General features: G+C 37.1%; 1 protein-coding gene across 1 annotated transcript in view; it reads right to left on the bottom strand.

Moving 5' to 3' along the window:
- Nucleotides 1–2,296: 2,296 nt before the first annotated feature.
- The window catches only part of LOC107584759 (bone morphogenetic protein receptor type-2-like), an 18,802-nt gene continuing 8,837 nt past the window's right edge, over nucleotides 2,297–12,261 (bottom strand). The window contains exons 3-14 of the mRNA XM_016271480.1: nucleotides 11,164–11,319; nucleotides 10,914–11,090; nucleotides 10,487–10,594; nucleotides 10,292–10,383; nucleotides 9,613–9,840; nucleotides 8,714–8,828; nucleotides 6,880–7,040; nucleotides 6,606–6,753; nucleotides 6,384–6,520; nucleotides 6,117–6,286; nucleotides 4,037–5,223; nucleotides 2,297–2,968 (exon numbers count right to left, since the gene is read on the bottom strand). Of these exons, the coding sequence (XP_016126966.1) occupies nucleotides 2,697–2,968; nucleotides 4,037–5,223; nucleotides 6,117–6,286; nucleotides 6,384–6,520; nucleotides 6,606–6,753; nucleotides 6,880–7,040; nucleotides 8,714–8,828; nucleotides 9,613–9,840; nucleotides 10,292–10,383; nucleotides 10,487–10,594; nucleotides 10,914–11,090; nucleotides 11,164–11,319 (2,951 nt within the window). The 3' untranslated portion in view covers nucleotides 2,297–2,696. The remainder of the gene's footprint in view (nucleotides 2,969–4,036; nucleotides 5,224–6,116; nucleotides 6,287–6,383; nucleotides 6,521–6,605; nucleotides 6,754–6,879; nucleotides 7,041–8,713; nucleotides 8,829–9,612; nucleotides 9,841–10,291; nucleotides 10,384–10,486; nucleotides 10,595–10,913; nucleotides 11,091–11,163; nucleotides 11,320–12,261) is intronic.

Below are 12,261 nucleotides of genomic sequence, written 5' to 3'. Positions count from 1 at the left end.
TTTCAGTGAATAACTAATTCAGTCATGGCTTACTCAAAAAATGTCAATGTGATGAACAGCATAGTACCCAACATCAGGATCAGCACACAAAAATATAAGCAAAAGCTCAAGTAGATTTATTCCATCGAGGCCTCAAAAAACATGGAACATAGCAATACAGTTCTATGAGGTACTTTAATGGCAGTTTTGTGGTGTTTCTTGTCATATACCATTCAAAAAGTTTGGATTGGTAAGATTTTTTAAATATGTATTTATTAATTAATTCACTTATTTGAAAGATCTTATGTTCAGTAAAGCTGCATTAATTTGAACTCCAGTAAAACATTAATATTGTGAAATATTGTCACTGGTATTAAAAAAAGAATAATTTATTTCTGAAATACCAAAGCTGAATTTTCAGCAATCAGTCTTCAGCATCACATGGTACTTAATAAATCCTTCTAATATGCTGATTTGGTGCTTAAGAAACATAACATTCCATTATCACAGTTAAAAAAAACAGTTGTGCTGCTCAATTTTTTTGTGGAAACCATGGTACATCTCAGGATTCTTTGATGAATAGAAAGTTTGAAATAATAGTATTTACCTGAAATATACATTTTTGAATCAATGGTAGTCTTTACATTGTCAAAAATGACATTGCTGAATAATAATTTAAAAAAAAATTCGTACTAACTCCAAACTTTTGAACAGTAGTGTATATACAGGTGCATCTCAATAAATTAGAATGTTGCGGAAAAGTTCATTTATTTCAGTAATTCAACGTGTATTATTATTAGATATTATGAAAACATTTATGCAGGTTTCATAAAGGTGCACCAATTGTCGCAGATAAATAAACCACTGTAATATGTGATGTTCCACCTTAAATTTGACTTTAGTGTGATGGTAACAAAGCAATAATTGCTTTAATAAAAATGCATGCTGGTCAAGGTTAGAATAACATGCTTAGTGCGCCGACTAGTGGTGATACTCTCATGTTGCAATTCCAAATGCTGATGGAAGTATTTCATCACACAGTGAATAAAACTGAGACTGTGCAAATGCAAAGCATAATTTAATTTAAATCTGCAAATAACAATACACTTTTACAGTCAGCACCTTCTTATACAAATCACAATTTTCAAAATGTCTCGGCAAGGGGTAATAAAACGATTGATCACGTCACTATGATTACAACGATTGTGTTAACAGGAGAATAACATCATACAAACACTCATTCACATATACATGCACAGACACACACACACACACACATACATGTCATGGTAACACACTAGGGTCGCAGCTGAAAGTATCTTGTGCTCTTTAAGATGCATTTAAGACATGCAACAGTCAGTTCAGTTGAGGATAATATGGGACTCTGTTTAAACGATTTTAATAACAGCATCCTATTCATTATCACTGGCATGCCAGAGCAGTTTAGTAACACAATAAGGTTTGATTTCAAACCAGAGCTGCTTGCTTCATGTCTTTGTGCATAGCGTAAAATGCTGATCTTGTGTGCTTTGCTTTGAAAAAAAGACTGTTCTCAGGTTTCTAACTGATTAAAACTTTGCCCTTTGTTGACTCCTTGTTCATCAAATGATTGGAACAGGTAAGTGTGTATGAAGATGCACATCCCCATAAGAATAGATACAAACATGCAGCACAAAAACCTTTCACACGACTAGAGACAAGACACAAAGACATAGGAACAAACACACAGAGAACTGATCTTGTGCACTCATGCACACTCACTCACACATAGAAAAATAAGTACAGTAAATAACAAGTAGGTCCAAAGCATCATTACACAGTTCAACAGGATCCAGAACAGTCAGTATACCAGACCGAGTGCAGCTTTGTCTTGTAAGTAAAGCTTATCCAGAAAGCGAGAAGTGTGACTCCTGCATCTGATCATATCAGATGTTGCCTTGGTCTTTGTAGAGTCACCCCATTTCTAAATATTGTCTTGAGTGTCTGATACCACAGTGAAATGTGTTGAATTGCTTTTTTATAGTCTGTTGGCTTCTTTCAGACCTCAGAAAGGGAAGCCTGCTGTTATTTTGCACACACAACAGCACTTATATTAATATCAGATGCTGTGAACACAGTCACGGAACTTCAGTAATATTGTCTCATAAATCTCAAAGCTGCAGGAAACTGTGCAAACCTTACAAATGAAATGATTAAAATTAGTGTTAATGAGTAGCCCTATAATCTTATAACAGGGTTCCCACAAATTCTGACTGATGAATTATCATGTTTGTTTGTTTTTTATTATTATAATTTTTTATAATTTCATAGAGGTTACACTCACAAAGAACAATTAAATATTTTAGAGATGAGCATAACTAAGAGTTAATATTGACAATAGAAATTTCCATTACTTTAAGAATTTTGGAATGTGATGATTAACTGCATTTACACTGGTTTAATATTAGGGACCATTTCAAATGGTCAAAATAATTATGATTTATAACTTCAAGCAAAATCAAAAAAGTGCAACCAAAAAGTAAAACATACAAACATTAAAGATGAATGCATAGCTCTTTTCAATGTAAATCCACTAAGACACTTATTGTGCTTACAATTGGGGTTAAATTTAAGACATGTATATGGTTCAATCCACACTTGTCTCCACAGCCTTCAGACTTTTTAGAGCTATAGAGTTTGATTTTACATTTTTTTCAAGATCAAAGTGAGGTCAAAATTCAAAAGTCACAGTCATTGGGATCTGAGAAGCGAGATCCTCCCCGACTACCTAGATACACGGCAGAGGCTGATTTAGGTCTGCTGGTACCGGCCTGATTCTGGTTCTGACCGGGCCCTCCATGAAGTCTGTTGTTGTTGACTTCAGCATCCAGTGTATCCGTGGTGATAACCCAGCTGGCAGGACGCCACTTCTTCAGAGCGTAAGGCGTCTTCACTCGCTTCTTGATTTTATCTCCTGATCCCTCTGTCACGTCGCCGGCTGACTTGCCTCCTGTTGACAAGCCAAGAAATTACAACATGATCGCATGTCATTTTCAAATGTAAAACAATGGGCCTCATTCGTGAAACATCAGAAGAATGGATTTATGTGTAAATTGTTCCAAAATGGAATAGTTTTACAAACAATCTACAGAGCTCTTAAACAGACAAAAGAAAAGTTTGGAAAATTTTGTAGAAATTAACACAGAAGAAAAACATAAGCAGTGTCTTAACCCAAAAATGCCACAATTCTTCAACTCAATTGATTTTGTGTTGCACAAATTCTATTATCTTATTTTGCAAGCTATTTTCTGTGAATGTGCGAGACTTCTAAATAGGGCTGTCGAACTGATTATTCGTGATTAATCGCATCCAAAATAAAAGTTTGTGTTTACATGATATGTGTTCCCACTGTGTATATTTATATGTATATATAAATGCACAAACATACATGTCTATATATACAGTATATATATATATATATATATATATATATATATATGTGTGTGTTGGTATATATATGATTTATATTATATATAATTTATATGTGTGTATTATATGTATGTATATATACATATACACAATACACACACATATATTATATAAACAGACTTTTATTTTGGATGTGATTGATCAGGATTAATCAATTTGACAGCCCTATTTCTAATTCATTCACTTCTATATGTAAACTAGAAGAATAACAAAGTGCAATAAACGGTCAAACTAGGGCTGCAAACCAGCTTGTTTATAATTACAACAATACAAGATAATACGATTAAAAAAAAACAATATCAAGTTTGCAATATCAAGTAGCATTAGGAGCGCAAAATAACGATGCAGACGACAACGGAAGCCTCACACATTCAAGTCTACAAAGTCTACATCAGCTCTCTTACGTTAAAATAAAGTGGATACAGTGACAAATTAATTTAAACCACCAACGTCAGCAAGTCAAATATATAAATATATTCCATCAAATCTTGAATACTCATACCCCTTGAAAAACAACAATTTAGTTCTGCAAAAAAAGTACATATTTTGCATTCAAAAGGCAAATTTAGTTTGCAGCACTGATACTCACCTAGTAATGGCAGTGTGGTGATGGACAAATCCAGTGAGTTGGGTCTCTCAGGTCTGCGCACACGGTTCTGTCTGAGCAGGGCCTCTCCATGTGTCTGAGCTTGGGTTTGGGCCTGTGGAGGAACCAAGGTTGGGGCAGGACATGGGCCGGGCAGTGCAACAGGCTCCACGGTAGAAGCCGACGGAGCGTCCCCTGTTGGACCAACACTCTCACTGTTCTCTCCCCCCTCTCCTCCACCCTCAGTGTCTCCCTCGCCGTCTCCCTCGCCATTGTTGTTATTGCTGTTGTTGTTGTTTGCATTGTCTGGATGCGCCTCTCTTCTCAGAAGAGGCTCCTGCTCATCAGGGCTAGTGTTCAAGATGCCGAATGTCAGGTCCTTTGAACTCATGGCGCCCTTCCAACAGACATCAGCGGCACTTCCTGCTGACTCAGGTGCTGCTCCGGTCGCATATTTACTCACTGCTGCCGCAGCATCGTTGTTGGCAACTGTAATCGGTCTGGCCTCATGTGCCGTGCTCACTGCACTGGCTTTAGCCACACCCATCTCGACTTTTTTCAGATTCGACTTTCCGAGTTTCCCAAACTTCATCCGCAGTGATGAAGACGACAAGGTAGGTGTTTTCCCAGAAGGCTTAGCATGGAGACTTAAGCTACTCGGCCTCTTAGGGACATTCTGCTGCTTAGGTAGGATGGTTATAGGGGTGTCAACATGCCGACCAGAACCCTGAGATCCTGAAACCTCAGAAGCCATCTTCAACGGGCCATGTGAGATTGATGTTTCCGGAGAGCAGAACTGTTTCTGCGAATGTTCCATCAGGCTCTCGTCGGAGCTCTCCCTCAAGTTCCTCTGGACTTCACTTGGGTCAAGTTTTGGTATCTCCAGGTCTTCCTGGGTCAGCTGAGCACAGAGAGGGCCACTGTTGTCCCCTGGTGGAGGCTGTGAGGACTCTGAGATTGGAGTGTGGGAGGAGCTTTCTGTGCCAGACTGTCGTGATTGGGCCTGCTGCCACTCGTAGTTGATGCAGTTCCTGTTCTTCTCTGCAGGGTTAGACCCTCCCACTGAGAGTGAGTCCACTGAGGTGTCATTGTAGATGGGTTTATCAGCACCATTGTGGCCTTCAGTGTTTGTAGATGAGCGTTCAAGGAAAGAACCCACTTTAGGGTTCTGCCTTCCAGTAGAGAAGTTCCTAGAAAACATAAGTTGAAGTAAGAATCACAAAAGTTAAAGGCAAAAATTGACTTATTCACATTTCAAATGACAACAATTGACCATGATTTGTGACAGTTTGTGTTAATTGATTATTAATTATCTAGAGTTCTATAGACGGAGATTAACTGGGGATGTGCAGTGCAGTGTTAAACATAATGGTCTGGATTATATATTATTGATTATTAAATACCTGTGGTTGAATTCATTGGTTGAATACATTGTTGAAGTAAAGATATGATTGCTTTTGGATTTTCATTAGTTATGCAGTGAGTACCGGTTATTTATTGCCAGTGGTTGTAGAGTGCAGTAATAAGGTTGTTCAACCAGTGATTACCGATTATCTGCAGTTTTACAGTGAGTGGTCAGTGATTACTGGTTATTGACTGCCTGTGAATGTACAGTGAGTGGTCAGTGATTACTGGTTATTGATTGCCTGCAGTCGTACAGGGATTAGTCAGTGATTATTGATTACCTGCAGTTGTACAGTGAGTGGTCAGTGATGACTGGTTATTGATTACTTCCTGTTGTACAGTAATTGATCAGCAATTATTGATTACCTGTGGTTGTATGTGAGTGGTCAATGATTACTGGTTATTGGTACCTGTGGTTTTACAGTAATTATTGGTTATTTATTACCTGTGCTTATACAGTGAGTGGTCAGTAATTATTAGTCACTTATTTCCTGAAGCTATACAGTGAGTGATTATTGGTTATTGATAATTTTCTGGTTATACATTGAGTGGTCAGTGATTACTGGTGGTTTTACAGTTAATGGTCAGTGATTATATGTTACCGATTACCTGTGGTTGTACAGCAATTATTGGTTATTGATTACCTGTGATTTTACAGTAAATAATGGCTATTGATTACCTGTGGTTAAACAGGGCAGTGCTAGGGTTGAGAGCAGGACTGCCTGATTTTTCCCTGTCCCAGATAAGGAGCAATTCAGCAAGTCTCTCCTCTGCACACTGAGCCGTCAGTCGGGCTTCAGAATCCTGATCCCAGCAGTCTTCCACTGTCTCTTTCAGAGAGTGCACCGTCTGCACATAAACACAGACATATACATCAACAAATCTATTTTAGTCCACTGAGAGTTGATAAGCTGCATTTGTGTGTTTTCACATCATAATTTCTCACCAGGCTATTCTCTTTCCAGGCCTCTGGGAATTTGGGTCTTTCTTTTTCTCGAGACACAAGTGCCTGCATGTCTTCTATGGTAGGGTGATTGCCCACCTCTGCCTGAAATGCCATCTGAAACGCTGGAACTGTTTCACCTGGTGGGACAGAAGATTTTTATTGAGTACAAACAGCAGCTGTGACAGGGAAAGATCTGCACGTTTGTACATGTGTGTGTGGTACCTGGGAAGAGGTCCGCACACCGCATGAAGGTCTCCCAGTAAAGCAGACCCAGTGCATAAACATCCACTTGTTTCAGCGCAGACTCACAATCCCTCAGATTCACTGCCCCTTCTAGCACTTCTGGAGCCATGTATCGGACTGTACCCACCTATTGAGTGAGGTGAAGAGGTATAACATATGATTAGTTTGAGGTAGTATTGTCTAAATCACTGGTCTGGTTTAGATTTTGCTGGGTTGGATCAGACTGGACCATTCTAAATTGCTGTTTGCTGACCTCACTGATGGCACTGTTGTCCTCTTCTCCATGCCCAGGAGGTCTTTTTCCCGTCAGAATCATGGAAAGTCCAAAATCACTGATCACACACGAGCCATCTGTCTTTACCAGCACATTCCCACTGTTCAGATCCCGGTGGGACACGGACGGTTTATACACATCTAGCAATGAGAAGAAGAAAGGGAAGGAATGGGACGAGAGAGGAGAGAAGGAGAGAAAATTACATGAGAGTGAATCACAATATAAGAATTGCCACTAGAGAGCACTAGGACCCACTTGTGTCTCCAGAAATAACCTCTATAACAGGGATTTTACCAATGTAAGTGATCCAGCTAGGCACAGATGCTTAAAACACTTATAATAAATAAATGTAATGCACAGCTTCGAGTGGTTTTATAAAAGCAATATGATAAAAGACACTGAAATATATTATATAAATTAAATAAATAATGACTATTTTATTAAATATGTTTATTATTCAGTTTAAATGTTTTTTTTTTCAGTAAATAATTACATTTATTGATAATAATAGGGAACACACATGCTGATAAAAAGAAAATGTATAGCCTGAATTCACTGCAAGTCGCTTTGGACTTCGTCTTGGAAAGCATCTGCTAAATGCATAAATGTAAATGTAAATGTAATAATGATAACCATAATCTATTTCTCTGCCAAGTAATATAGGTCATTAACCTCTACACTGTTATCGGTAGTGGTCACTTTTTTGTGAAATGATTATCTGTTTGAAAACCAATATTGGTTTGCATGTGGCCCATCCAAACAGTTTTAAATAATAATGCTTTTAATAATGCTGTATATGAGAGTTTATATGAGTGTGCATTTGTATGTGGAAGTTTGGCCAGTTTCTGTGAGTTAAAAACAGGATGTCAGTATATATCAGGATGACTGCACTGAAGATAAAGACATAGCATCACTTTCCTACTTTCTTTAATCTCTCTTTCTGTCGCAGTCTTCATGCCTTTGATTTCCATGCATTTTTCTGACACTAAATAAAATCTGAACACTTTTAGAGCCTTTCACACTGAAACAAAGACAAAGAAAACTAAAAAAAGCATTGAGAATTACGCCCCATCCCTGCCTTCCTGCTTTCTCAGACTGAGGCTATAAATAAAGTGCACACACCCACTATCACATCCATACTCCAAACTTAAAATCTAAAGTGTATTTTAAATAGTTGATACCTTTTATCCGTTTTAGAGCTTGACAGCCTGAGTTCCAGTTCACACTACTTTTCAAAAGTTTAGGGTCAGTAACATATTTTTAAAAGAAGTCTTCTATGCTCGCCCATGCTGTACTTAATTGATCACAACTACAGTAAAAATTTTGAAAAATCATTACAATTTAAAATAATTGCTTTCTATTTTAATATATTTTAAATGTAATTTATTCTTGTAATTTTTAGCAGCCATTACTCTAGTCTTCAGTGTCATATGATCCTTCAGAAATCATACTAATATGCTAATTTGACAATAATCATTATTAATCAATATTAAAAATAGCTGTGCTACCTAATGTTTTTTTTCTGGATTATTTGATTAATAATATATATATTTTTTTCAATTTAATTCTTTTGTAACATTATAAATGTCTTTACTTTTGCTTTTGATCAATGTAATGTGTGCGTGCTGCATTATAATATTAATATCTTTCACAACATTTTTTTAAATAGTACTGTATCATCATTTTATGAAAAATAGTTGCCACTATATTCATAAGCATTCTGCTTTTGTATTTCACAGAGGAAAGAAAATCATTCGGGTTTGGAACGACAAGTGTGTGAAATATTAATTTATTTGTTATTTTTGTGTCTCACCCCCTCTCTGTATTTCTGTGTGCAGGTACGCCAACCCTCTGGTGACAGACAGAGCCAAACGACAGCAGCTTAGCCAGTCCACAGTCCGCCCGCTCAGATACGTGCACAGAGAGCCCTGGGAAAGACAGAGGGAGTACTCTATTCAGAAGAAATCTGCAAAGTATAGGGAGGAACGCACAGGAAAGACAGGTGGGCAGAGGAGGGAGAAGTGAGGGAGGACCAGATTAAAGTGCAAAGCAAGAAAGAAAAGAGGCGGTGTATCTCAAAATTACAGGAGTAGCACAATTAATGCACTCCTGCCATACCTCAGGACTACCTCAGGGATGCCTCCTGTCGCTATGGCAACCTGGCTTGAGGTTAGCTCACAGGAAGTACAGGCTGAAAGCCCACGGTTATGAATAATTGAAAACTCCTCAGCTCAGTCAATAATCTCTCTCTTCCTCCATAACATCGAGAGAGTGAGTTGTGGGTGTGAGCATGCGGCGAGAGGTGAAATGAGGATATTCTGCTGAATTATAATCTTTTCCTGGTTCCATAAGTGCAAAAGCAAAAAAAGAATAAGAGGATGAAAAAAGACGCAGAGGAAAACTGCAGGAAGAGAGTAAGCAAGTTTTAGGTGATATCCAAAGATATCGCATTACACTTGTGAGATGCTGTTACCACAAGATCAAACATGACATCAGATCCCTCGGGTCTCTAAATATAGCCACAAAATAAATTTGTGCACTTGCAATCTTGGAGCTGTGATGTAGAGAAGAAAGAATGTGAGAGAAAAAAACAGGAACAGACTAAATGGCTGAGAGGAAAAGAATGAGCAATCTGGAATTAGACTGGAGTTTTTGCTTTTGATATTTTTTGGGCGGCTGGTTTGGGTTCCTCAGTATTCTTGCGATACTCACATGCGGGTAAAACTCCAGCAAGAGGAGAAACTCTGACCGGCCTTCTGTACCGACACGTTCCTCGCTCTCTAAGAAGCGCGCTACATTCTCATGATCCAGGAGGAGGCGATAAATCATCCGCTCATTAGTAAACTGCTGCCGGTTAGCAGAAACGAAAACTTTCACTGCCACAGATCGGTCTTCAAGCAAACTGTGATACACTGTTCCATACCGGCCCCGGCCAATCAGCTGTGAGGAACAGAAAGAGCAAAAACAAGTGAGAAAAGTAAAAAACAATATAAATAGAAAGTATATATACTGTGTTGTTCAAATCCTTGGTGTCAGTAAGATTTTTTTAATGATTTTGGAAGAAGTCTCTTATGCTCACCAAGGCTGCATTTACTTGATCAAAAATACTGTAAAACATTTATTTTATTTATTTTATATAATATGTTTTCTATTTGAATATATTTTAAAATGTAATTTATTCCAGTGATGATCATTCTAATATGCTGATTTGGTGCTGAAAAATAATTTCTTAGCATTGCTGTTGAAAACGGCTGTGCTGCTTAATATTTTGGTGTAAAATCATGCATTTTTTCAGGATTCTTTGATGAATGGAAAGTTCAAAAGAACAGCATTTATTTGAAATGGAATTCACTATTTTACTTGCTTAAAAAAATAAAACGTGATTGGTTACCTCCAGCAGTACTAGGTTGTCCAAATCCAGAGAAGGAGGGGAAAGCGCAGTCTCCAGAATATCCAAGGTATGCAGAGAGTGTTTACCACGTCCTGGAATACACACGGGTATATAAATCCACATGCACATAGGTAATTTCATCATCAGGATTGAATCATAAATTTAAAGCATCATAACATCACTACGCCAACGCACCTCTTAGCATGCGATAGCCGAAAAAAAGCAGAATGACGAGGACAGCAACCATGGACACAGTTGCTAAGGCGACAACTATGACTTCCTCTCTGTAAAGTCGGCGGGAATCTTGAAGGATTCAAGGACAAAATGTTAACTCATGAACCAGAAAGTGAACTAGAATTAACAAATAGATTGCCAATATAACAATAATGTGCTATTAATTAACCTTAAAAATTAAATTATATTAATAATTATAAATAAAATAAATAATTTAATTGCAAATAGTTAACCAAATGTGCTGGAATGCCACTCTGAGTCATTCCGGACCAATTTAACCCCTGTCTTTCATTTGTACCTACTGTTAGTACAAACACATCTTTCACTCAAACTCATTTGTTTGCATTTGCTGAACACTATCTGTTTGTCTATGAACACACACACTCACGTAGAGGCTGTACGGTGGTCGGGGAAGGACTTGGGAAGTCCTCAGTGAAGTTGAGGTTGCACATGTCTTTGTTGCAGCAGCAGAATCGAAACGTTCCATTCTGGGCCACCGACGGTTGGTTGGTCACCACGCAGCGGTCATAGCACTCCTGACGGTCACCCAAATTTGTCCAGCAACCTGTTTTAAATGGAGGAAATAAAGGTAAGACTGACTGTGAAGTTCTTTGTGTGTGTGGAATGTATCTGTATACCTTGCTTCTCTAGCAGAATTTCATTTTTCTTTTTCACCCAGAGTCCAAAGCAGTGGCCTCCATGATTACAGCGAATGGTGGAGTTCTCACGAAAGACTTGCCCCTCTCCTTGTGTCTGTTCTAAGTATGCACACACCCTCTGCTCACTCTGTGCAGCTGAAAAGTCAGCGAAAGGAAGAGTTAAAATGCATTACACACACAGCTGACAAACACAGCATTATATAAGGATTAGAAAATAGAATGTTAGAATGAATAACTAGATATTGCAAAATATGAGTACTGTAAATATTCTCAAATATTTTTTTTTATGTTTTTCTAATATAATATAAAAAATGAGAAGAAGATCTGATTAGATGAGCATTGTTCAAAGCTAACATATTAAAAAAATTAAATTGCACAACTCTCTCTCATATTTATATATACAGTGGGTACGGAAAGTATTCAGACCCCCTTAAATTTTTCACTCTTTGTTATATTGCAGCCATTTTGGCAGCTTGATGCATTAATAAAAATGTTATAGTACAAACAAGCCTATAGTTTCATAAAAGCAGTAGCTCACTCAAGGTCTTAACACCAATTAAGTAACAGCACTACTTAACATGGTAAAATCACTGCACTGCTTTATTGACATGCATGTAAAAATACACTCCTAATAGCAATAAAAAATATGTCTTCCGTAAATGAACCTGCAGTAGTACATGTAGTATAAAATCTCTCACATGAGGCATTTATTAAATGAATATAATAGAGATACTGACAAATGTTTTGTGTATATATAATATAATAATGATAATAAAAGCAATGTTAATAATACATAATAATTGTATTTTAATCATTGTCAAATTCATGATGCATATTATGTTTTTATTGTTGGTTAATGATCATTTTGGTTCTGAATATTGGTTAATTGACAAATTAAAAAATATCTGTATCCAACTGGTCATGAAAAAGGAATATGACAAATAAAATTATTTATTACATATATATATGTAATGTATATGCAAATAACACATAATGGGTATATATATATATATATATATATATATATATATATATATATATATACATTTTGTGTTTTTTTTTTTTGTGTTAGACACA

The sequence above is a fragment of the Sinocyclocheilus grahami genome, unplaced genomic scaffold (assembly GCF_001515645.1).
Source record: "Sinocyclocheilus grahami isolate Dianchi unplaced genomic scaffold, SAMN03320097.WGS_v1.1 scaffold63.1, whole genome shotgun sequence".
In the NCBI taxonomy this organism is placed as follows: Eukaryota; Metazoa; Chordata; class Actinopteri; order Cypriniformes; family Cyprinidae; genus Sinocyclocheilus; species Sinocyclocheilus grahami.
The sequence above is the reverse complement of the archived record's forward strand: the minus strand, read 5'-3'. Positions and strand labels throughout refer to the sequence as shown.